The sequence below is a fragment of the Lodderomyces beijingensis genome, assembly GCF_963989305.1.
Source record: "Lodderomyces beijingensis strain CBS 14171 genome assembly, chromosome: 1".
In the NCBI taxonomy this organism is placed as follows: Eukaryota; Fungi; Ascomycota; class Pichiomycetes; order Serinales; family Debaryomycetaceae; genus Lodderomyces; species Lodderomyces beijingensis.
Window position 1 is genome coordinate 1,023,505 of NC_089970.1, and position 24,058 is coordinate 1,047,562.

The 24,058-nt window shown below is 44.7% G+C and overlaps 10 protein-coding genes across 10 annotated transcripts; 3 read left to right on the forward strand and 7 right to left on the reverse strand. All coding sequences in view use genetic code 12, as the record gives it.

Annotated features, from left to right (window-relative positions):
* Window positions 1-537: 537 nt before the first annotated feature.
* On the forward strand, window positions 538-3,351 carry LODBEIA_P04300 (uncharacterized protein; the record flags this gene model as incomplete). Its single annotated transcript, XM_066974506.1, has 1 exon — window positions 538-3,351. One exon carries the CDS (start codon window positions 538-540, stop codon window positions 3,349-3,351), a length of 2,814 nt encoding a protein of 937 aa, XP_066827368.1.
* A 219-nt stretch (window positions 3,352-3,570) lies between these two features.
* On the reverse strand, window positions 3,571-4,191 carry LODBEIA_P04310 (uncharacterized protein; the record flags this gene model as incomplete). Its single annotated transcript, XM_066974517.1, has 1 exon — window positions 3,571-4,191. The coding sequence occupies one exon, from the start codon at window positions 4,189-4,191 to the stop codon at window positions 3,571-3,573; it is 621 nt and encodes a 206-aa protein (XP_066827369.1).
* Window positions 4,192-4,674: 483 nt separating this feature from the next.
* On the forward strand, window positions 4,675-5,205 carry LODBEIA_P04320 (uncharacterized protein; the record flags this gene model as incomplete). Its single annotated transcript, XM_066974528.1, has 1 exon — window positions 4,675-5,205. One exon carries the CDS (start codon window positions 4,675-4,677, stop codon window positions 5,203-5,205), a length of 531 nt encoding a protein of 176 aa, XP_066827370.1.
* Window positions 5,206-5,384: 179 nt separating this feature from the next.
* LODBEIA_P04330 (uncharacterized protein) lies at window positions 5,385-5,996 on the reverse strand (the record flags this gene model as incomplete). The annotated part of the gene is made up of 1 exon (XM_066974539.1): window positions 5,385-5,996. The coding sequence occupies one exon, from the start codon at window positions 5,994-5,996 to the stop codon at window positions 5,385-5,387; it is 612 nt and encodes a 203-aa protein (XP_066827371.1).
* Window positions 5,997-6,696: 700 nt separating this feature from the next.
* Window positions 6,697-8,547, reverse strand: LODBEIA_P04340 (uncharacterized protein; the record flags this gene model as incomplete). Its single annotated transcript, XM_066974550.1, has 1 exon — window positions 6,697-8,547. The coding sequence occupies one exon, from the start codon at window positions 8,545-8,547 to the stop codon at window positions 6,697-6,699; it is 1,851 nt and encodes a 616-aa protein (XP_066827372.1).
* Window positions 8,548-11,534: 2,987 nt separating this feature from the next.
* On the reverse strand, window positions 11,535-13,934 carry LODBEIA_P04350 (uncharacterized protein; the record flags this gene model as incomplete). The annotated part of the gene is made up of 1 exon (XM_066974561.1): window positions 11,535-13,934. One exon carries the CDS (start codon window positions 13,932-13,934, stop codon window positions 11,535-11,537), a length of 2,400 nt encoding a protein of 799 aa, XP_066827373.1.
* A 1,383-nt stretch (window positions 13,935-15,317) lies between these two features.
* LODBEIA_P04360 (60S ribosomal protein eL42) lies at window positions 15,318-16,061 on the reverse strand (the record flags this gene model as incomplete). Its single annotated transcript, XM_066974572.1, has 2 exons — window positions 15,318-15,634; window positions 16,058-16,061. The coding sequence occupies 2 exons, from the start codon at window positions 16,059-16,061 to the stop codon at window positions 15,318-15,320; spliced, it is 321 nt and encodes a 106-aa protein (XP_066827374.1).
* Window positions 16,062-16,940: 879 nt separating this feature from the next.
* On the reverse strand, window positions 16,941-17,762 carry LODBEIA_P04370 (uncharacterized protein; the record flags this gene model as incomplete). The annotated part of the gene is made up of 1 exon (XM_066974583.1): window positions 16,941-17,762. The coding sequence occupies one exon, from the start codon at window positions 17,760-17,762 to the stop codon at window positions 16,941-16,943; it is 822 nt and encodes a 273-aa protein (XP_066827375.1).
* Window positions 17,763-19,000: 1,238 nt separating this feature from the next.
* On the reverse strand, window positions 19,001-21,223 carry LODBEIA_P04380 (uncharacterized protein; the record flags this gene model as incomplete). The annotated part of the gene is made up of 1 exon (XM_066974594.1): window positions 19,001-21,223. One exon carries the CDS (start codon window positions 21,221-21,223, stop codon window positions 19,001-19,003), a length of 2,223 nt encoding a protein of 740 aa, XP_066827376.1.
* Window positions 21,224-22,743: 1,520 nt separating this feature from the next.
* LODBEIA_P04390 (uncharacterized protein) lies at window positions 22,744-23,985 on the forward strand (the record flags this gene model as incomplete). The annotated part of the gene is made up of 1 exon (XM_066974605.1): window positions 22,744-23,985. One exon carries the CDS (start codon window positions 22,744-22,746, stop codon window positions 23,983-23,985), a length of 1,242 nt encoding a protein of 413 aa, XP_066827377.1.
* Between the last annotated feature and the right edge of the window lie 73 nt (window positions 23,986-24,058).

Genomic DNA, 24,058 nt, shown 5'->3' on the forward strand with positions numbered 1-24,058 from the left:
TGGACCCACGCTTTTCCGCAGCCATTTTTCCTTTTTCTTTGCCTCCTACTTGTCTTCTTGCCTTAGCTTTGACTTGCTTTGCTGCCTTCAAGACATAACCGCAAGAGCCACCGGAACCAATCAGCAACAAGCAAACTGGACGAGAAACAATCATCCCACGTCCTCCGTTATTATTCAACGTATAAAGAAGTCTCCCTGCGTGCTTCGTGTCCGTGTGTGTGTCTCGTCATATCCTTTTGGCGTGCGATACGGTGGGGGAGAAAGAACGTGAATATAAAACAAAGAAAAGTGCACCAGCACCTTTTTTTTTTACAACCAAATTTGAACCCCAACTACAAACCCCATCCAATCCAACAAAGGAAGTTCATAATCTCATACGTTTCAGTTCCCTTTCCTTTTCCATTTACCTTTCCATTCCATTCCTCAATAGCATTTACTTGCAAAAAAAAAAAAAACTACCACTATTGCTGCAATTTCATTTTCAATTATTTATAATAGACATTCCCTTTTTCTCATTTTACATTTGCTTGATCAAATATGAACATTTTCCACCATAAGCATCAGAAACTCATTCTTCAGTGTTATCCCGCTGGCAAGGCTGTGGACAAAAAACCAAACTCGTCGGAGTTGAGTTATCTTTTATACTATGCATCAACTAGAAGAGTCAAGTTGGAAAAAGTCATTCATTTCTTACGGGAAAAGACGCAACAGGACGCTAGCAGAAACAGAGCTGGTAACTTGCAAGTGACGTTGGCGATAGTCAAGGAGTTGATTGTCAAGTGCAGCGACAATTTGAACGTGTTTGCTCGCCAGGCGTGCAACATCTTGAAGATCTGCTTGGACACAAAGGACATTGCCATTTGCAAAAGCGTGGTCACCACTTATGGCGTCTTGTGTGAAAAGATGGACGGGGCCTTGTTTGGTGGTGACAAGGAGTTTGTCTTGGACTTTACCGACGTGTCGCAAATTTTGATCTCGTTTGGCAAGGAGAAACACCTGGCGCAAAATCAACTCGAATGGGAAATGATTTCGTTGTTGGCTATAAAGGACATCTCGAGCTGTTTGGGGTACACCACCAACACGTCAAAGAAGTTCATTGCCTTGTCGATCCCATTCTTGATTCAAATCATTATGCAAAATAATAGCATTTCCAGCCTCGTGCAGAGATTGAGAACAGTTATAAATGTGGAATCGTCCCACGGCAACAAGAAGCTTTCTAGAGTCCATTCGCAAAAATCTCAAACGCGCATCAATAAGCAAATTGACGAAGATTTCCAAAACGACTCCTTGACCCAAGTAGACGTCAATGAAGAAGCAATGAATGCTTTAAAGTCTTTTTTCAACAACAACACCACGTCGCAGATCTCCGAGGTTACAAGAGCAGTGGTTCAACACATATACTCGGCGAATCTCAACTTGGACTGGGGGATCGTCTTGTTGGAGTTGTGTGTTACTTGGATTCCCATCCAATTGAGATTTGTCAGTTCTTCGACTTTGTTGGCAACGTTGAACCGTATCAATGTCGAAGGACCCAGCAAGTCCAACTACCAGTTGCAGTTGCAGTATGCTCGCTACTTGTTGGGACTCCTTTCCTCGGGCGTCAACATGGTTGGTTTATCCATCTCCGACGTTATCCAGCAATTGTTGAACTTGCAAACCGACTTGATTTTGAAACCTAGCGACTTGAGCAAGCCCGAAATTGACGTCATCACCAACATTTACTCCGATTGTATTTGCAACGTTACCACCCACATCTACTACTTTGACCAAGTCCCAGATGCCATCCAGGAAATTTTAGTTAAAGTGGATTTCGTGTTGGATGGCTCATTTTCGGAAACTCAAACTGCTGCTTCCGGTGAAAGAATCCAGGACTTGATTATCCAGTTTTTAAACAATGTTTCCAAAATTTTCCACATTTTGAAAAACAACACCAGTTCCATCAACAGGAACCACGTCAATCTCGAACACTGGGATATCAGTTTGGGATTATTGGCACCAGAAAGTGAATTTGAAGATGGAAGAAAAACCGTGTTGACAGTGCAGCAGATCCAAAACATCCAAGCCAGGTATCTCCAGGTGTTTGATGAGTTTTTGAGCAACGAGTTGGCTGTTGCTTCCAAAGCCGACTATGACGCCATCAAAAAGCAAAACAAATTGGACCCCGGATCAAGTGGCAGCTCCGACTTTGCTCATGAGGACGAAAAAGCCATTGGCAAAAACCTTATGGAGCCCGATATCAACCAGTACATCACCCAACAGCAGAACTTTATATCGCACTTGTTGATGTACACTGACAAGTTCTTTGACAGCTATGACGCCCCCAATACCGAGTTGGTTCTCTTGTTAGTGCTCGTGTTGAAGAATATGGTCACCATTTTGGGGTTGAATTTTGTCAGCAATTTTATCCCCTTTTTCCACCACTGGGTGTTGAAAACCAACAAGACCAACGAGTTTACTCAAAGACAAAAATACAAGGATACTCTTGCACATATTATCATGTTCCACATATTAAAGACCCTTGACAAGCAGTACCATGCAGATTTGGTTGGGTATTGTACAAGCTCGAGATTGTTTAGAGACGTTGTGGATGCAATTGAATATCGAAGGCAAAACAGGTTATGGATCCACGGCTTGGATTCTGACTTGGAGTCGGTCAAGAGCAACCGTGTCTTGCCCGAGGGAGCCAAGAGACTAAGAAGCGACAATGTTGAAGAGTTTGCCTGTGGCAACAACTTTCTTATCGTCTGGTTACATCCTCAAAAGCCTTTGCTCACCGAGGTTGAAAAATCCCACGTGAGCACCCACATGAGCCAGTTCAACAACGACTCGAGAAACACCAACAATACGCTTCCCGAGCCATTGGAATTTGCCGACGTGCCAGAGCAATTTCCTACAACCATTATTAATCGCACTGGAGTATCATCCGAGGCCATGTCTTCCAACTCCGAAAAGGGTGTTTGGACTGGATTGGGCTTGGGCACTGCCGGTGATATCAACCAGATACGCGCTGAAATCATTCAGTATACTCAGCATTACCAAGAGCGGGGCTTGCCACACGCTGCTGGCGAATACACCACCTCGAATCTTAGCAGCATAAGGAGCCCTTCTGTTTACGACGACGCAAATGGGTCGACATACACATACAACTCGAAACATGTCAACTCGCCGCGGGTGGCCGATTTGAAGTCGGCGGCATCGGTTGCCAACCCGAGAACACAGCAATTGTCGTCGAGAGAGATGGAAAACACCGTTTCCAATGACTCGATTTTGCAAAAGAACCTTCTCTCGCACGACGTGGACTCGATATTAGCGGGGCTCGAGAGTGAAGACGAAGCAGCATTTGTGGTGTAGCCTAGCCAAAGTGGGGGCGAAGTCCCCTTGGAGATAAGAGACACAATTTATTTAATAGAGCATTTAGAAAGTTTAGTACCAATTTTATTTATATCTTAATCCGAAGAGTGAAATAAAAAAAAGAGAATTTAATATATATGTACATATATACATGTTTTTCATTAAATATACCGTCCCGCATACTTCTAAAAAGACACCACCTTGAACACCATACTCTCATTATTCTTCCTCTTCTTCGTCATCATCGTCGTCACCCTCTAGCGCCGCAAAGGCATTGAACGATCTAGTCTGTTTATCACTGACAATCTCACGAGGATCAACAGCTTTGGAACTACCCAAATTCTTATTATTCGGTCTAGCTCTAACACCGACGCCCGAGCCAGAACCCGAACCCGAACCCTTTTCGCCCGCGCCAGAACCACCACCAACGGCATCACCAAACATATTCCGCTCATCGATGCCATCTTCACCCACACTACCACGATGAGCCGCTGTCGTGTTCGTCAACGTCGTCTCCCATCCATCTTCATCCTTCACCACCTCCTTGCTCTTCTTCACAAACGGCTTCTTTTCGCCATTACCGGACCTAGAGCCACGGCGGCGGTTCATGTGCTGGTACGATCTCTCGTTGCCGCGTTCGTCGATGTACGTATCGCCGCTTCTCCATTTCTGCTGTTGCTGTGACGACGATTGTGGTGGTGCTTGTTGTTGTTGTTGTTGGATTGCGTGTTCTTTAACTTGTTCAATCATCTCGTTGAACGCTGCGAGGATCTGCGGTTGCGGGACGTAGGTTTGTTCATCCTTGATTGTAAGGAGTTGTTCTTCGGTGTATTTGACCATTGCTTCTTGTTACAGGGGGGGATACGGAGCTGGAGTGGTGTAGCTTTGGGTGTTTTGGTGGTGTTTTCTTCGTTTGTGGAAAGAAAAATTTGAACGGTTTGTTGTTTTTCCTAACTCACTTTACTGGTTTGGTTTTTGAGCTTAGTGCACGTCTATGTGGGATTTTGGTGTGATGGTGTGGAGGGGGGTAGATTTTGATGAGGTGAGTGGGAAGATGAAAGGGGGATGGTATGGGGTTTGTCTTTGATAGTTTGGTGAGATATGGCTTGAATTGGAATCCACTTGGTTGATGTTGTTTCATGGTTCTTGTTGTGTGGTGGTGGTGAGATATTTTTCACACCAGCAGCCTGGTTTCTACCCTTGATAATTTTCCCGTTCTATAAATATCACCATCTCATCTCCCACCCTTAAGACAACCACAGCCATATATACAAGCACAGAGTCAACCACAGCCATAGATAAAATCGTAGACGCTCTCACACGATGCCAATAGCACACAGCTTGAACAAAGTCACCAAAAACCTCTCGAAATCAACAGGCTCGATCCACATCAAAGGCCGCAAATTCAAGCAACTAAATCGAGCCACGGTCCGGGAAAAACACCTTCATCAAAAGAAGCTCGACTCGATAGAAAAGAAAAGCAACGAGTTGGTCATCGTCAGCTACATCCAAACTCAAATTGAAAACGAGACGCGGACAGAGTACACCTTGCAAGATATCAAAAATCTCATCACGAGATACATAGAGCAAGATAAGGTGAAATTGGCGGAGATGGAGAAAAGTCATCGCAAGGGGAGACCCATTGCTGCTAAGCAGAAGATCTTGCAGGAGAAGGTCAAACACGAGGAACACATGTTTGACACCGGTTACAAAGTGCCTGATTTGAGTGATGCTGAAACTGTGAAGCGGTTGCGGGCGTGGAATGGCACGACTGGCGCCACGACGGGGTTCAAATTTGTGTTTGTGCTGCGTGGAATGCAAAGCTTCCCCGCCGCCGAGGTTGAAATGGAGTAAACCATGGGAGACGGTAGAATCGACATCAGCTTGAAGTGGGGTGTCTCACCACTTCAAGCTGATCAAGTCTTCACAGTTTATATCAAGTCACGTGCGCTAAAGTTAGAGACCGTACGAATAGAGAAATCAATATCTGGAGTAGATAATAACGACCGACTATACACAAATGCCCTTTCCTCTCACTCTCCCTCGCTCTCGCTCTCGCCCTCACCAGACCGCTTCGGTCTGAAAAACCGCTCCTTATAAGCATCAACAGCATACCGCTTCGGCAAAACCTTAACCTCATCCCCCTCGCCCACGTCCACCCTCATCTGAGCCCACTCATCCAACACGCGCGTCGACTCGCAATGCACGCGCCACACCTCAGGGAGAACATTAATCAAGCGGATAAACGGGTAAACGTCAAACACCTCGCGCTTAATCGTGCTCAACTTGCCATCTTCAACGTTGGCCTCGACAACGTCAATCAACTTGTCAATGAGACATCCCGGTGAGATCTGGGCGAAAGGTTGCGAGTTGAAGTGGCGTTTCACGGTCTGCAAGTCGCGCACGAAGTAGTCGAAGGATGCACGCGGGGATATCTCGTCGTAGTTTAGCTCTTCGCCCGTCCATGCCAAATCGGATTTTCGAGCCTGCTGCTGTGATGGTTGTGGGGGTTGCTTGGATTTTGGAGCGGGCTCGCTGGGTGTTTGTGTGGCGAAGGTGCGGTATGGTCGTGGTATCGCTGCGCGGTGCGCTAGCGGTGGAAGGAACCTCAATGCTGTTCTCGTGGTGGTGCGAACTCTCAACATGATGAAAGAAAATGGCGATTGAAGAAGCCGTTAATTTGGGGGGTACGGGTTGTGGTGAATTTCCCCTGCTTTTTATTGTTGGGGTTTTTGTCGCTTTTTTTTTTTTTTTGCACCCAGGGGGGCTACAGGGAGGGGACGATGTACGATTAGGCGAAATGTCAAAAAAAAAAATCCTATCCCCATTGACTCGCATGGTTTGGCATTAGTTGCGTTATCTAGGCGACCAAATGCAACGTGTCGGAGTTTTACGTTTCCCCAGTGTGTATCTGCGGGGAGGAGAAGGGGATCAATATTGGAAATCCGGGACTAAGCCTGGAGCCCATGTAAAGATTTTGGCTGCAAAATGTTTCAAGGGTTGTGGGTTTGTGACACATTGATACGACATCCCCAATTTTTCAACAAGGACCAAAGGTGAGAGGTCACACTCAAAAATTCCTATTCTATTCTCTCGATTTATATGAAGTCAATAAATAGATTTCAAATTTGAAGCAATAAGTTATTAAGCATTAAGTAAAAACCCACATTATATGGGAGTTGTCAAACTCCTCCATGGGAATTAAAATAGAAACTTGAGTGTATAATCAAAAACAGCAAAGAAGCAACAGCGAAAATCAAAAAAGAAAAAAAAAACAAACCTAGTGGTACGTACAGCGAACTCAATTTCGTCTAACATAATCTTTTCTTTTCTTTTCTTTTTTGCTCATGGACTCGCTTGAGTTCCAGTCTTGTACTTGCTCTTTAGCCAGTCCTTGACTGAAAAGAGAGTCATCATCCATCCCATGAACAAAGTGACTAAGCCAAGACTCACATTCAAAGTGAACATGGAAGTGAGGCCATAGTACTCGAATGACAAAATCACGGGATCAGTGGACTCCATAAAGATCATGCCGCCGCAGAGTAAGCTGAAGGAAACAATCAACTCGGTGATTGGCCTCAGCGGACGAGTCAAGCTTCCGGACATGTTTGGGTTCAACAACATTAGCAAATAAGTGATGAATCTGAACGCGCATCCGAGGATAAACATATTGCCCCATTGCGTGTGAATCTCGGTCGACAACTCTGATGCCTGCTGGTGCTTCGACATGAGAACACCAGTCCAGTAGATGGTCAACACGGGGAATGGGTTGGGACTGAAACCGGGGCTAGCTTTGATTATGTGCGATTCGGCAACTACCTCGGCCGAGTTGGCTTTTTTGAAATTGGCTACGGCTTGCTCAAATCTCCAATCTTGTAATTTCAACTCGGTGAGCACCCCGCATAAGCCACACCCGATAAAGATAAACGCAATGGAAACGTGTTGTAAATCCTTAGCCGACCATTCCTTTCCGGCGTTGCTCAAATGTTCCAAAAAAATATTGGTGGAGCCGTAAAACAAAATGAGAGAGCTTTCAATCATCTCCATCGTCCAAAGCCCCTTGTTTTGGAATCGTTGCCAGTAATTCAACTTGGGCAGGTTGCCCTCGACAAACTTGTGGTTCCACGACCAGCCTTTGTTAGCAAAGCCTCCGCAATATCTTGCAAGACTTAAGACGCCATAGGCGAAGAAAACGCCACCTTTGATGAAATGGGCCAACAAGTTGAAAACGGTAATGCCCTGGCCGTATAAACAAAAAGTGGCAATTGCCGTGGGGATCAAGGCAAAAAAGTAGAAAAAATGGCCCCAGTTTAACAAATTGAATGCAATGTTGAAAAAGTTGCGGAATTTCGAAACATGCAAGATCCAGTTTTTCTTGAATCTGTAAATGGGGGACTCGGGCTTAATCATTTTCTCGATATCGACGGGGGTCGAGGAATCAATCAGCGACGACTCCGACACGTCTTCTCCACTAGACGAAGGGCGAAGACTGAAATAGGAGCCGCCGCTGCTGCCGCTATCACTGGCCTGGAAGGTCGAGTTGCAGGAATTGTCAATTTTGGGTTTCTTAAGCACGGCCAAAAGCAACTGCAAGCACGTTGTGACAAACAAGATTATAATCATCTTGTTGTAGGCGTTTCCCGGGTATATATTTGGTATCGAGTTGATAAAGATGGAGTAGTTTAATAGCGAGAGCACCATAAAGGCTGAATACACGAGCAATGAAGCAAGGTAGGTTTTGGTCATGTTTAAATTGTTGAAAATGAGGCAAACTGGGTACAAGACAAAGATGGAGAACAAGCCGACAATGATGTGGATGTATAATGCCGGCCGGTGGTTAGAGGCAACCGTGAAATACGTTGTAGTGTTGTAATTTTCCCAGAATAGTTTCTCTTCTGGTAAAAGGTGAGTTTGCAAGATTGGCAAACCATGCTGGTGCTTAGAAACGTGGGGGATGGGCACCAATTTGCGTGTTTCAGAGGTGCTGCTGCCATTTGAGTCATAATCGTCACCACTCACGCTAGCGCTTGCGCTTGCGCTAGCGTGGTCTTGGTCTTGGTCTTGGTTGTGGTTGTGGCTGTGGGTGTAAGCGTGAGGAGCGACCGAGGAGTCCATTGGCTCCGAGTCCATGACCATGGCGGAAACGGTCGTGGTGGTGGTTGCCGTGAGCAATAGTAGAATACCGGAAAACTTCATTTTTTGCACTCAATTCAAGGTGGTTGTGGAAAAGATTGAGAAAACTTCAACAACGATGCAGTTGGTCTTACCCTTGAAAAAGTGCTCCGGACGGTATCCCTAAGGAACTGGTTTGGGTATGAAGATTGAAAATCAATTCAAAATTTCGGCTGTAAAAAATATAATAAGAAAAGATAAAAAGGATTCGTTCCGGTGTATATTTATATCTATTTATCTCCGCCAGCGAGTGTGGCAATTTTAAAGAGTATATATATACTTACATCATAGTAGTAGTACTAGTAGCAGTAATACTGGTAGAAGTTCAAGTACACCATCACCATTAGTCAAGCTAAGCTCTTCTCTTTCTTTCTCTCCGGTTGTTTGTTACCGGGGTACTATTGACAAATATGAGCCGAAATAGGGTTGGGTCACATTGTCGCCGCTGCATGAGCATAGAACTCAAAAATATGCATTCAATGAAGGGGGACATGTATCTCAAATGGATCATTCAATCTGCTCAATTCACTAAACAATACAACAACAGCCAGAAGTAGAGAGCAGCTTTAATTGTGTGTGTTCTTTTTTTGTTTAACCCTCTGGACCTAATTTTGCAGCCCTATACCATTCTTATTTGCCGGGCATATCTTGAAGCAGAGAAGAATGGATCTTCATGGAAAGTGGGGGGGCCAACGTGTTTGCTCGTGGTTTGAGAAGGCAACAGGAGTCAAAACCTCCCCTCCACCGTCCACCTTCCACCCTAACCTCTCTCTTTTTTAAACCATAATTGACCAGGAGTGGTGTACACTCTTGAGCTCAATCAAATTGGCAGCAGAATGATCGCCGCTATTGAGCAAAAAAAAAAAAAAAATAAAAAAAAAACAATCCAAAAAATTAAGGGTTACGAGCATCAACTGCACTTCCTTTTCTCAATAGACTCGATATGAAACACCTTTCTAAAGCAGTAGCAGCAGTAGCAGGGCATCCGAATAGCAAAAATTACCATCTGTGAATGTTTTCCTCGCACAAGAAAACTCGGCCAAGGAGAGAGTAGCGGCAGCAAGGAAGAAGATGATAATCATCTTTCGATTGCGCTCTTTTTTTGTTTATTTTTTTCAGCTCCAACTCCCCCCGTCTCCCGTGGGTGACATCACATGATTCCATGAGTGAGGTGTAGTCTGGTGATATGTATATTGTATATCCCACACAGTAACTCTAGCAACACTTTTGCCACCAACGTGTCATGCCACTAATTTTGCCAATTAGGGGGAGGGAGAAAAAACACACCGTAGGGGAAGTACGGGGGTAGGAAGTAGGAAAGTAGGAGGGAGAGGAAAAAGGTTCTTGATTATTCTAGGTCCGTAGCAAGTTACGATTAGCCACCACCCATTACAACAATACGAAAAAAAAACAGCCAACCAAGATTGCGTTGCTTTAATTGGCTATGCCGCAACGGAACGGTGGGAAACCCCGCGTATCTCACTTGAGATTTCCCGTCCCGTGGGTAGAGGGAGAGGGGGGCCACAGCGAGGTTATCGGTATCAGGTATAGCTAAGACAACAACGGAGACGGGCCTTTTTTCCTCCCAGATCAACGGAGCCGTTTTTTGAAGTTAAACACAGCCCACTCGAAAGTATCACCACTGCGTTCCACCGCGAGGAATTTAGCTCGCAACTGGGAACTGGGCACGGAGGATGGGCCGGAGAGAGTGGGATGGGTCGCTGCGGGCTCCTCATAGCCAAAACGACAGCTGCTTCACACAGCGCGAGACAAAACGTCTTTCATTAAGCCCCCGGTGCATATTAGTAATGACCCTTTTTCGGTCTGGACCCGCATCTCAGGTGTTCTTTGCACGGAACTCTCGGGAGATGCCAGACGACAGAGTTTTCCCCCGTTTGCTCTCTTTGGAAAAACTTCCGCTTCCTCTCCAACCCTCAAACAACAAGACAAAGAGGGAGAGATATAGAGAAGGAAAGGGTTGAGCAAGGTTATCGTCGACTTAATCTGCTGCTGGCCGCACGTTATCGTGGTTTGTGCCCTGTGGTTGTGGCAATCAATGCGGAAATCTCGTGAGCGCCATGGCTCAAGGTAAAGAAAAAAAAAACACCCCCTAAGAGCGAAACAGAGGATCCCCCACCCCTCGGCAAACTCTCGCGCGATTTTTAGTTTGTGAACAACCTTGGACGAGACGAGACGAAAGAGAGAGAGGGGCAGAATGCAACTCCCCGAGAAACAGGGACTAGAGTTAAAACTGTAGTTGATGTTAGAGGTTTATCTTTCCAGGTTTGTCTCCGTGCAACGGTTGGCCTTTCTTTTTTTTTTTATTTCCGATGCGGACGTTATACCCGACGCTGAAATTGTCTATCACCGGTTTCTCACCATGGCCATTTCAACACTTTCCCGAAATAAAAAACCCACTTCTTGGCTTTTCCAGCGAGTCGGAGGGCCACGGTGGAGAAGCGACCATGGAGGCAGTAAGCGCATCTTGAACGAGAGGGTCCCCACACGAGCACGGGCGCAGCGGCTTACACCTAACGACGTTGCAAGTGGGCACGCCGCTAGAAGGGAAAAAGATGCATGGCAGAACCTCATAAAGGTGGAAGAAACATGGGATTACGCCGCGCAACGCTTGAATTTTTCCAAACTCTAAATTTCTTGCAAGTCATCAAGTGGCTCGCACGTTGACACCACCCACCACCAACGAGGTGGGCTCGGCACACGCGACCCGGAAACCGGCTATCTTGGAAAAGGAGGAGGGCAAGACGTGACGGCTTCAGCATCCGGGGCTTCAAGCGTAATCTCAACCTAAAAATATCATGCATGGTTATCCCGCTCGTTTTGAAGAAAAAAAAAAAAAAAAACATGTAGAGCCGTGTTTCTCGTAACGTAGCATAAAACTGTGCTTATTGCCTCATCAATCAAGAATGTCTCTATAAATTACTCTACTTTATCTCTCTTACTGTCTCTGTCTAAAACAACAACTGTTGATGCCATCATAGCATTTCATTCAATCAAATAGCATTCTTTCTTGTCAAATAGTCAAATCTCGAATAAGTATAACCAATAAACGGCAAATCCTCCTTAGAGTTCTGGTTTCTGCCAGCGCCGCCCTTCTTCGCATCCAACTCGCGCTGCTCCATCGCCTTGGTCAACACAGGGTTATCGGGAATATTCTCCAACTCATCAGTAGGGAAGAACCTCGTATCAGTAATCGAGCGAAGCTTGGGGATGAACGGCGCATCAACCTTACGAATCGTGTCCCAGTCCACACCTCGGAAAAAGGAATGCTGTTTAATCTCATCTGATCCTCCATAACGCCCAAGTCGATGTTCAGCTGAAGTCAACAATTTCTTAATCAAGTCCTCTGCTTCTGGCGATAAATGCACATCATCGGGTATCTGTAACGTCTCTTGCCAATTGATGATTTTCCTATACGTTTCATGAGGCGTCTCGGCGCAAAAAGGCGGCCACCCAACTAAACACTCAAACATAATCGCTCCAAGCGACCACCAATCGCATTCTTGGCCATACCCCTGGTGCACGAAAATCTCAGGTGCAATATAATCGGGGGTCCCCACCGTGGAGTAAGCCATCAATCTTCGGGATTTTCTCCACGTTTGCATCTGTTGTCGATTCGACATTGTCAAATGTATAGCATCAACCATCATGGAGTTTCTCCCATTCAAGGAACCTGCAGCGGTCAACTGATTGGCCTGTAATGGGTTACTAGGGTTCTCTTCCAACAACTTCTTGTAATAGTTGGAGTCGTGGGTCTTGTGGAACCCCGTGGACAAGCCAAAATCACTGATTTTGATGTGACCACGTCTATCAATCAAGATATTATCGGGCTTGATATCACGGTGGATAAACCCCAACCGATGAATGGCCTCCAAGGCCAAGACACACTCGGCCATATAGAACCTGGTGATATCTTCAGTAAAAATCTGCCATCTAATCAACATCGTCATCAAATCGCCTCCGGGTAAATATTCCATAATCAAGTAAAGATATTGCGAATCTTGAAACGAGTACAACAACGAAACCACCCAGGGCGAGTCACTATTGGCCAACACGTCTCTTTCCGAACGCACATGAGCCAATTGATCCTTCTTGAACATTTCAGACTTCAACAAGGTCTTCATCGCGTAAATGTTTCCGTTATCTCGTTTCTGCACTAATCTAACTTCGCCAAACGCACCTTTCCCGATAACTTTAATCGTTTCGAAATCTTCCAACGCCAATTTCGTTCTTCTCAACCTTAAAAATTGCGTTTCCTTCTTGTGGTAGTTCAGGATATGTCTATTCTTGCGCTCCTCCGAGATCCCCGCGCCTTCATTAATCAACTTACGCTCCATTTCCAACCGTCTCAGATTTCTCTCCACGGCATGAGTAATAGCCTGGTTATAAAAATCTTCCATTTTCAACTTGATGGCCTTGCCGCGATCTTGCACTTCAATAGGTAAGAGATGTGGTTGTCGGTTGAAATAGACATAACTCGAAGCCTCGGGTGCTTGCTGATGTTGCGAACCGCCCGATTCCAACCCACGCGAGTTCAACGGCGTGAATGCATTATTGACGCTCTGCTCATGATGCTGATGCTGGTGTTGATTTTGGTTTTGGTGTTGGCTATGGTACTGTTGTTGTTGTTGTTGTTGTTGTTGTTGTTGTTGTTGTTGTTGTTGTTGTTGTTGTTGTTGTTGTTGTTGTTGCTGTTGCTGTTGCTGTTGTTGTTGTTGTTGTTGCTGCTGTTGTTGTTGTTGCTGCTGTTGTTGTTGCTGCTGTTGTTGTTGTTGTTGTTGTTGTTGCTGCTGCTGCTGTTGAATTGTAGTGGCTGGAGCTTGAGATTGCTGTACAGGCGGCGTCAACTTATCATGTAAAGGCAAGTATGAATTCGATAATACCGAGTGACCACTACTAATCTCAGAAAGATTGGTACTACTCTGGTTATTCAATTGAGTAAACTGGGTTCCTGGTGGCTGGAAATTCATTGAATCAATAGAACTAAATTGCACGCCTCGACCATTGCTATAGTGGTTTGGGTATTCACCACCATCTAGTCTTTCCAGATGGGCAAACTTCGGCGATGGCACCGTGTGTAGCGCATACTGATCTGGGGCTGATAAATATTGCTGTTGTTGATTGGCGCGAACCGGTGAATGCTCGTGTAGCTGAACTGGCGGCTCTTCGATTATCTGGGTTGTATCCTCGTCCATATAGCTGTCGTCATGGTGCGACAACGAGTGTGCCTGTTGCTGTGGGGGGTACTGTTGTTGGCGGCTCTGTTGTTGGCCATAATGAGAGTTTGCATGTTGTTGTCGTTGTTGTTGTTGCTGCTGTAATTGTTGCTGCTGTTGTAAATGCTGAAGATATAGTTGCTGCTTCTGTTCTTCTGTCAAATCATCAAAGTTCATGATACGCTAAGTTTCAGCCTTGACGATACTTTGTGCTTGACTATATATCTCTATGCAAAGATCGGTGTCAAGCCTTTGCTATCTCGAAATTGGACCTGGAAAGATACAAAGCAAAAAAAAATGAGTGTGTTCCGTACTTGGTTTTCTTTTTCCTTCAAGTGCGTGTGCAAGATTATGGCGACACAGTTGTTGAAAAGCACTAAAAAAAAAAGGATCTGTCGGCGGGAATGTCTACTGTGTAGTTGTGGTGGAAGTTACTGCTGAATCAAATGTTAAAGAAATGGGCTGAACCGTGTAAACATGGGAAATTAGTTGATAATTTTCCTCTCCTTTTTTTTGTTTTTTTTTTTGTTTAATTGTTTGATTGTTTGACTTTGGTGTTATTTGTTGTGATTGTTGTTGTGTGGAAGGGCGATTTTTTGGCGCGACCAGCTCTCCACGATATTGACTCTGCAGCCACTTTCCACCCGTAGATAGATTGAGCTTTTTCACTTTTCAAGTTGCTCGCTTGGGGGAGTCAAGCTGTTTAGGTGTATTGTAGGGAGTTGAATTTTTGGTTGGAAAGATTATGTGTGTGAAAAGTGTTAGCTGAGTGCAACAAAAGCCCACGTTTGAGAGCTGAAGAAAGTGGGCGATACGCATCTTGATCCAACACATGATCTGTAGTTACTGCCGAATCATGAATGATGAGCAGATAGAGAGGGAGACTGAAAGGGAAACCGCATGAAACACGAAGTTTACAGACAAAAAGTTGCAGCTTAGTTTCAAAGTGAACTTTCAAGTGCCAGCAGATGCCCACTCCATTTTTGAAAACATATGGACTTGTTCATTGAGTTAAAAACCCAGTGAACAAGACGTTTGGCTTTCTCGTAGCTCGAATAGCGGAAACTAGTCATTTTTTCCCTTAGCCATTCTCCGGCGGCCAGATAATGAAGAGTAATTAGGAGGGGAAATTGTTGGGCATTCCTTTCGTCTGACACTCTTTATCTCGTCATCTAATCTTGAACCTGTGCAAAAAAAAGAGAAGGTGGGAAGTAGTCATACCTGTTGCAAATGAAGCAAAGGTTACTTTAAACGGAATCTTTTGCCACCTTCGTTGACTTTTGCTTTTAATCCCAGTTTTTTCAAAACCCTTGCTGTGATTGTCAAACCTCTAGAAAACCAGTAGAGCTCACTGACGTAGGACCAACTGAACAGTTTTCCTCCACCGCCCAAAGCGAAAACAAGGCACATCTACATCTCCAATCTCGTAAGTAGTAATGTACATTAAAAAAGATTATTTTCAAAACTTCTCAAAAACAAAGCGCTATACGCCACTCCGTCATCACCATCTTCCTCATCAAATCAATCCAATTGCATAAATGATAATGGCAATAAAAAGTTTTAAAATTGCAAAGCTTGACCTTTTTGTTTCTTGTCACCACCCAATTCGAAATGCTTACATCTCTTCAAAGCCAATTGAGCCTTGGTCTTGCAAACGACACATTCCAATCTCAAAACAACCTTCTTGGTGGTCTTGGCCTTCTTGTGGAAAACTGGCTTGGTTTGACCACCGTAACCCTTTTGTTTCCTGTCGTATCTTCTCTTACCTTGAGCAAACAATGAGGCTTTACCGGCCTTGTATTGAGTCACCTTGTGTTGAGTGTGTTTGCGACATTCCTTACCTTTACAGTAGGTCTTTCTGGTCTTTGGAACGTTAACTATGGATTTTATGGAGTTAGTATAACATGATCAAAAAAAAAATTTATTGACCCTTGATACCCCTGTAGTTTTGTCAGAGCTGTTGATCCTGGCCAAACTCCTGAACTGAATGAAAATACAAAAAAACTTTGACTTTTCGTGGTCCCGCAATCAACGTCCTAGTCCGTTGGCACTTGGAACATATCTGATCTTAACTAACTAGCCTGTGAAACTGTTGAGCTCGAGTGGGAAAATTTTGCCCCTGATAACCCTTCTAAAGTTGTCCATCTTTACAATTTTTCAATTTTGGTCAAGGGCTCCTTCCTTGCTTGTATTCAAACGCTGGTTACGCCATCTCGCTTAGTTTCAACTCCTCCTTCTGCGGCTAACAGGGATATGTACGGTCATAGTCTGATACATCATCGTCGTCGCTTCAAACATACCCATCTTGTCTAATGTTGATTCACTGTCTTGACAAGCTCTCTTTCCTTCGGGTGGGCCGCTGCTGAAAATCGATTTTCTTTTCTCTGTTGGTGGGTGTGTGTGTGTGTGCGGGAGGTGTGAGAGTACTGGATGCGACAGTAGAGGGCGAAAAAAAAAAAAAGGCCAGTCCAATATCACGTGCAACTTCTTAGGGTTTTGTCTGAGTTCTTTGGAAAAAAAGTAGTTGAGAGTAACATATTACCCAATCGGGAAGTCTACGCTCAACACATTCTTGCCCACAGCATTACACATCACACATCACACAGTATATCATCCCACATCACACACTATATCATCACACATTCGTCTGTCTACAAATTTCAGCCATGAACGTCGTTGTTGTCTACAGATGGGTTTGTAAAGTCGAGTGCGTCCCCAATCAGAAAAACGCATAATGTAGAGTTTATGTGTGAATCGCCATTTCATAGCAAAGAGCAACTCCTACAACAAGTCCTCGACGTTGGACAACCCTCTTACAAACTTTCCATCGTTACGCCTCGCGATCATTCATTTGTTGCATCAAATGATATCCTTCTAGATGTGCTTTTACGTATTTGGTGCCTTCTCTACCCCAGCGCTCACCATATCACTTCCATTTCACTCAAGGCAGAAAAAAAAAATAGCGAGAGAGAACTTGCAACATTGCCGCATTAGGACGCATCAACCAGGCTGCAAAAAAACGAAAAAAAAATACCCCCCCCCCCCCCCAAAAAAAAATCATGATCTATAAGATATTAACATTCAACTAATACACGCAACGATACACGAAGAGAGCCAAAGACAACAAAAAAAGCTGGCTGAATTGCCTTTTTTATTCTTTTTTTTTAATTTTGACTTTTGGGATCATACTAGCGTAACGGTGGCGTAAACAGTAGACGTCAGCGTCACGGTCTCGTCAGCAGTGTCACTATCGTAGTAATAGTCATAATCAATATAGCATTGTCCGTCGGAGGAGTACGTGGTGACGTTTTCGATTATCCATGAGTCCGTCGACGATGGAACGGGCGCGTTTGTAACCGTTGGCCCATCTGTTACCTGAGTCGATGTAGTTGGTGATGGTGCTTGGACTGAAGTTGACGATGTAGATGTCGTCGAGGATCTCAGTGAGGTGGATTGAGGTGCAGCGGCATCAGCAGCGGTGGTAGTAGTAGCTTGAGCAATGCGTGCGGTGGTGGAGGGACTAGCGGCAACTTCTTGATTCTGATTAGCTGTGGTGGTAGTCGCAGCAGCAGCAGCAGATGAGCTCTCGGCACTCGGAGTAGTTTCAACAGCAGCAGCAGCAATAGTAGTACTAGTACTAGAAGTGGAACTGGTGACTTCATTCTCGGGCACAGCTGCAACATCAGCAGCGGAAACAGGCGTAGTAGCAACGGTAGTAAACGTGCGAGCCTGGCCCCAGATTGTACTGGTGACGGTGGCAGTGTAATGAGTCACGGTGGTGGTGCTGGAACTGACTGACCAGCTAGTGTATGTAGTAGTTGGAGCATGGACAATGTGAGTATTGGTAAAGTATTGGTTAATAGTGGTTTTAACCTTGACAATCACCACCTCGTTACCGCCATTGGTCTCGGCTCTTTTCCTGTTGTGAGCTGGAGCTGGAGCTGCAAATGTTGATGACAAGAGTGCAAATGAAACCAATCCATTGAACAAGCTGGGGAATTTCATTCTTATTTCTGTTTGTTTCTTGAACTATTATTAAAAAAAAAAAAGGAGGAAACTGTAGTTGGGTTTTGAATTAAACGATTGACTGAAGTTAGACTAGTTTTGTAAAAAAAATGAGCGTGTGTGTTAGAGAATTGGGGCTCTATTCACTTTCTGGGTATCCTTGGGAGAGTATTTATGATTGGTAGATGGCAAGATGAAAAGATGTAAAGTTTCCACGCAATGGAATGAAACCGGCAGCCCCGTCCTCTATATATATATCTATATCTATATCTATTATCATTGCAACCTAGTCTAACGCGTCGCCTAATCAGACAAGGCGAAAGTTACAACCGAAATTACAATCCCCACCGTCATTCATAAATTTTCGAAAATTATCCTTGATCCCAGAAACAACCGAAAAAACTGCTGGCTCGTTGATTTCCATTGGGATAAATTGGTCTCGATTTTGGAAATCGTAAAACAGCGAGCGCGTAGTCTCTTTCTCTATGTGTGCGCATGGAACATGACACAAAACTAAAACGATTCTTTTGCTGGGTGCGAAAAACCAAACGGGAAATCCACCGGGAAGATACAATAAAAAACGAAAGAGCATCACCGGCCTCTATGTAATCAGAAAAAAGCCCTTGACGTCAATATACATATTGATGTCGATTGTGATTGTTCTCTGACTTGTGGGTGTTGGTATCAAAGACGATGTGGAAAAGGGGGAGGTGCAAGTGCAAATGCAAATCATAACAAAACAACACAATACTCTACCATTTCGATTTGTTATAGCGGCGTCGTTTCGAATCGATTTCTTTTTGCAAGTATAGCAACTTGCAAACCACAGCTCTAGGTCAGCTAGATTAGATTACCAAGTGAGTGAATCCGATATTATGAGGTCAGATCCTGGGCGTGGCTCCAACTTCAACACTCGTATCACGAGCCAAGCTCTTATTTTTTCTCTCTCTCGCCACACGTATTCAGCCCACGCGGCTGTAGAAAAGAAAAAAACGGCCCCTATCCGATGCCCAGAAGTTTATTAAAATGGAAACGCTGGATATCCTTCCTTGGAAAACAACAGTTCAGAGATCTTGTCCATTGATATCATTTCAATACAATGTAAAGCAAGAGTAACCACTGTTTTCGGATACTCTTTCAGATTCGATCAATGTTGGTTGAGAGACATTTACCGAATTTTCAAGGTAAGTTCCCGCCAAAAAAATTTGAATTTCTAAATATAAAAAAAAGTGCAGCTTCTATAAAGAGAGCTCTTGAATGTTATCAATCACGCCGTTCAAACTCCTCATACCTTCTCCACTGCCCAAGGGAGTAAAGCTTCCAACAACGGGGGTGTCGCCTCTTCCATAAAGAACACTGGGTGTGCCATTGACACTATCATGCAAAACGGCGCTCTGGGGAGCACTCGGCAAGACATTCGAAATGCTATCTCTACGGTCATGGTAGTTTGGCGGCGACAAAGTTCGTACGTCTTCGTAAGTTGGCGGCACTTCGTCGTCCCAAGCTATACCGAGTCCGCTTCTTTCCGTGACTGGTAGCTTGAATTGCATCCGCAACACTCGTGCCGCGCCAGTAGGCGACCCCATTTGCTGTGGCTGTTGTTGTTGTGGTGGTGGTGGTGGTGACAGTGGTTGCTGTTGATGATGTTGTTGTTGTTGTTGCGAGTGTTGCGTTTGATGCGGATTATGCAAGCTTCCATTCGATGCAACGGGAGCTAAACCCGTTGCAGACGATGATCTTCTTCGATTGGTAAGAGTTGCTCCGCGAGTGTTTGCAGAAGACACTGGGTGTAAGCTGTTGCTTGAGCTTTCAACTCGATGAACCAATTCTTCGGCAACGACAACTTCCATGATAAGCGTATGGTTGACAAATATCCCAATATTGGGGTCATCTATATCGCATGAAATGTTGGCTCCGTTTTTGAAATCTGACCCGCCAACCTTGGTGGTGTCATCGGTGCTCACCTCGGTAATGTGGTTGTTTGACCCAGTTGAAAACCGATTGGCACATATATTAGCAACGAGTTCGATTTTGCCCAGTCCTGAAAAATCCGATTTCCAACCTGACTTGATGTCGCCGTAACTAATGGTTCTTGTTTCTTCAAGGTACAAATGTTTTGCCAATTCTCGCGGATCAGGTGCTGAGGTTTGTGGCGTCAATGGCGCTGCGGTAGAACCCTGAGCTTGTTGGCTATATGTATTATTGGTGTTATGTGTGCCATCGCCGAAATCTTCGAGGAAGCTCTGTTGTGCATTTTGCGGTCCGCTTCTGAGCGTATCTTCCATATCATTCATCTCATTCTCGACAATTTGGTCCACTCCATCGGCCAATGACTCTCCTCTATTGCCTACTTCATTTGCACGAAACGTTCCTTGAACTTGAGTGCTGGGATTTGCAAGCAAGGAAATGTTAGTTTGCACCGTGCTATGATGCAACCCTTGGTTCTTATCCTTCTTTGCTGGAATCTTCAAAAACGTCTTTTCGAGAGTTTCCAATTTCTTGCCATGCGTTTCACAAGCTCTCGCTCTAATCTTGATGTTTTCTTCAACGCGCCACGAGAGTTTCCTCATTCTCCACCGGCGCTGTTGTTCACGGTTGGCCATATTCTCCAAGGTGAGTTCAATGGGGAAACTCGACTTGGGGTGGATCACATTGGGGAGCACTGCAGTAGCGGTGACTTCTGTCGGTGGGAAGACTCGCAAGGAATTGCGGTCGGGACCTCTTAAAATCAGGCGAGATACATTGATCGGCAACACCAATGTCTTGTTATTCACGGGGTCTGTGGCTTGCACTTCTGCAATAAGGTCATATTTGATAAAAGACTGAGAATGGGAAGAGCCAAGCTTGGAAGTAGGTGGGAGCGACCCGGGAAGAAGGTGTGAAAAGGGATATGCGTGGTTAGCAGCGGGGAAAGTCGTTGGTGCAGTGAGCACATCCCATCTCGCCAATACCTCGGTCCTATTGACACAATCGGAGCAGTTGGCCACGGCCGACGAGTTGGGAAGTATAAATGGTTTGGTGTATTTCATTGTTTGAATAAGAGACAATGTGACTTTTTCCAACTTGACCTCGGCATGGGTCACGAGCCGCAAAAGGCCAGATAAGATTGATCCTGTAGATTCAGAAGGCTGCCCATACAAGATTATAGGGGGCGACTCTAGTTTGAAGGTCACGGTATAATTGGGACATGTTTTGGGAGCCGATTTCGAACCAGATTTTGAAGCAGATGAAGAGTGAGAACGCGTTGATTTCTTGGTTATCGAGCTGGCCGACTTGGTTGGAACAATCGATGATGACGCGGTAGATGCTGCAGAACATGTGGGAGTAAGCCCCGAGCTAGATCTTGAGGATAGTGTCGGCGATAATATCCGGCTTCCAAGCTGAGGCAGCAGCAGCAGGGGCAGCAGCAGCAGTTGCTTCCTATCCGAATTGAAATTCAACACTTTTGAAAACAACGCCATTTGCTTAGGATATAGATAGCTAGATTTTGAGTATGCAGCCTTGGCTGGTGTTGAAGTAGGATACTGTTGTGTTTTAAATATGAGGGTGTAGTACTGGTGATAGTGGTGTGTTCGCGCAAATCCGAAGTACCCCAACTTACTCAAGATTGACCAGATATTGCGAATTTTTTTTTTATCTCCTTGTTATCCTCCACAGCTTTAAGGGATGCAGCTAGAATGAAGATAAGATCAGATATGGATGTTTTGTTAGTGTAGATGAAGGTGAGACGGACTGGGGAGAAACGAGAAGAAATGAAATGAGAAGAACAGTTGATCGACTAGCTGAAAATTTCCAAGAGCACTTAATCCTCTTCTGCCTCTGCTTCTGCCTCCGCTTCTTCTGCTCCTTCCGTTAGCAGAATAAACTAGCGTTTAAACTTCACTACAAACCGCCACCGCCCAAAAACAAATTAAAAAAGAAAACTGTGGTGTTCGATCCTTCTACTTCCTCCTAAGGAGAATCGCATGGGACATTCCATTACAGAACCAGATGCGAAAAGAAAGAAAGTAAAAAAAAAAAAAAAAGGTTCTTTATGGACCTGTGGGTCAGATTGTCTGACCACCACCACCACATCCTCATGGTGCATGCGCTTGGGCTAAACGTAGCATGCACCAATGGTTCTTCCATGTTGTAGACATCCACATTACCGGTATATGTCGATATCCCCGAGCGCATGCGAAAGTGAATTTTTTTCACCACGGTCACGTGACCTCTGTTTGGTGAGATGCCATAGTGCACGCTACAATGTGCGCTATTGCCGGCTCTCTTTCAGCTGCCGCAAACAAAAAAAAAACACCAGCGACGGCTTTAAATACTAACCGGGCCGGGAAATCCATCATCACGAGGCATTCCAGTTTGCCCTTAAAGGTTGGTCTTTTTTATTTTCAGCATGAATGGACTCTTTCAAACACTTGACTTTAGAAAATACTACATCCAACTCTCATCGTAGAAAACAATGTTCCTGTTTCTACGCCGGTTCCGCCCGTGAACGCCGATTATAATTTCATGTCTGAAACCCATCAAGGTGGAAATATTTTTTTTTTGAAGAACTCGTATTATCTCCCCCCGCTTGATTTCATGTCGTCTCAGCACGTGCCTAGCGTTCCCTTTGCAATGTCACGTGACATGCGTCACGAGTTGAGTCACGTGAGGCAAACATGATAACAGATGCTTAAGAAACTATGTAAACTCTATGCCGTCACTGCTTGTCGTTGCAAGATTCTAATTCAGCCCCTAAATTCTATTTTCAAGCTCAAATATACCAATAAACTCTCCTCTTTGACTTCTGGACCGGATGCTTTTCCACAGCGAACCAGACTCAAGCAAACTCACGTGACCTCAACCCAGATCTGGAAAATGCGGCTCCTTTCTCTCTATCTAAACATGGCGATGGAAAAACGACGCGACATCTCGGACCTTTTTCCACCAACACCACCCACACACACACTTACAAACACACAATTTCAATCAGCACAAGGGAATGAGTAAACAGCATCTAATAATCGATAATGGAGCATATAACATAAAAGCAGGGTTCAACCAAGGCACAGACTCATCACCACACAAGATATTCAACGCCATAACGCGAACTAAAGACGGGTTGATCCACTTTGGCAACCAGTTCAAAAGTCACACAAATAATTTTTCAGGCATACAAATCAAGCGACCATTTGAACAAGGCCACTTGACGTCATGGGAGACGGAAAAACCCATTTGGGACTATACATTTGACGAGATTCTGCTGCCGACAAAGGAAGTTGACCCCAGTGAAATCCATCTTACTCTAACTGAAACACCTTACCAACTACCCCAATTATCATCAAACACGGACCAAATCGTGTTTGAAGAGTACGGGTTTCTGGAGTATTATCGATGTACTGCGCCGAGCTTGGTGCCGTTCAGCGTTGACCCTGCTGAGGTGAGTCCAGATTTCACCTTGGTTATTGATGCCGGGTTCAATTCCACTTGGATCATGCCGATGTTGTACCAAAAGGTGCATTGGGAAGGTGTGCGCAAACTCCCCATTGGCGGTAGCTTGATCAATGGATTGCTCAAGGAAGTGATATCGTTCAGGCACTATGATATCTCCGCTGACCCCATTCTCATCAACACTATAAAGGAATCTACTTGCTTTTTAGCCACTGATTTCAACGAGGCATTGAAGAAAAAGGCACAATTGGGATGCCAGTTTGTCTTGCCCGATTTCAAGACCACCACCACCGGTTATGTTGTCGGACCAGACACACCTCCGCTTCCAGCTGATACTCAGTTGCTTACGCTTTACGATGAAAGATTCACGGTGCCCGAATCATTTTACCACCCGGAAATAATCTTTGATTCAAATGGCAGTACCGCTTCAAACTCCACGTTACAAGCTGCGCCATTCAAAAATCTCACTGATTTGGTCGTTTCGAGTATCATGTCGTGTCCTGAAGTCACGCGGCCGTTGTTGCTGGCAAACATTGTATTGGTGGGAGGAACAACCAATATACTAAATTTCAAAAACAGGCTACTATCTGAACTACGCAGGGAATTGCCTCTGAACTGGAGAGTCCAAGTGCACGAGAAGCAAAATGGTATCTCTCAGGATGAACGCAGTTGGTATGGTGGGGTTAGTTTGACCAACCAGGACATCATTAGAGAAATCACCGTCTCAAAAAAGGAATACTTTGAACATGGAAGCAACTGGTGTCAAAATCAATTTGGCTTCAAGAACCTCTAACTTGGATGTATATATATATGTATATGTATGTATGTTTTATAATGTAACAATGATAATGACTAATATCGCACAA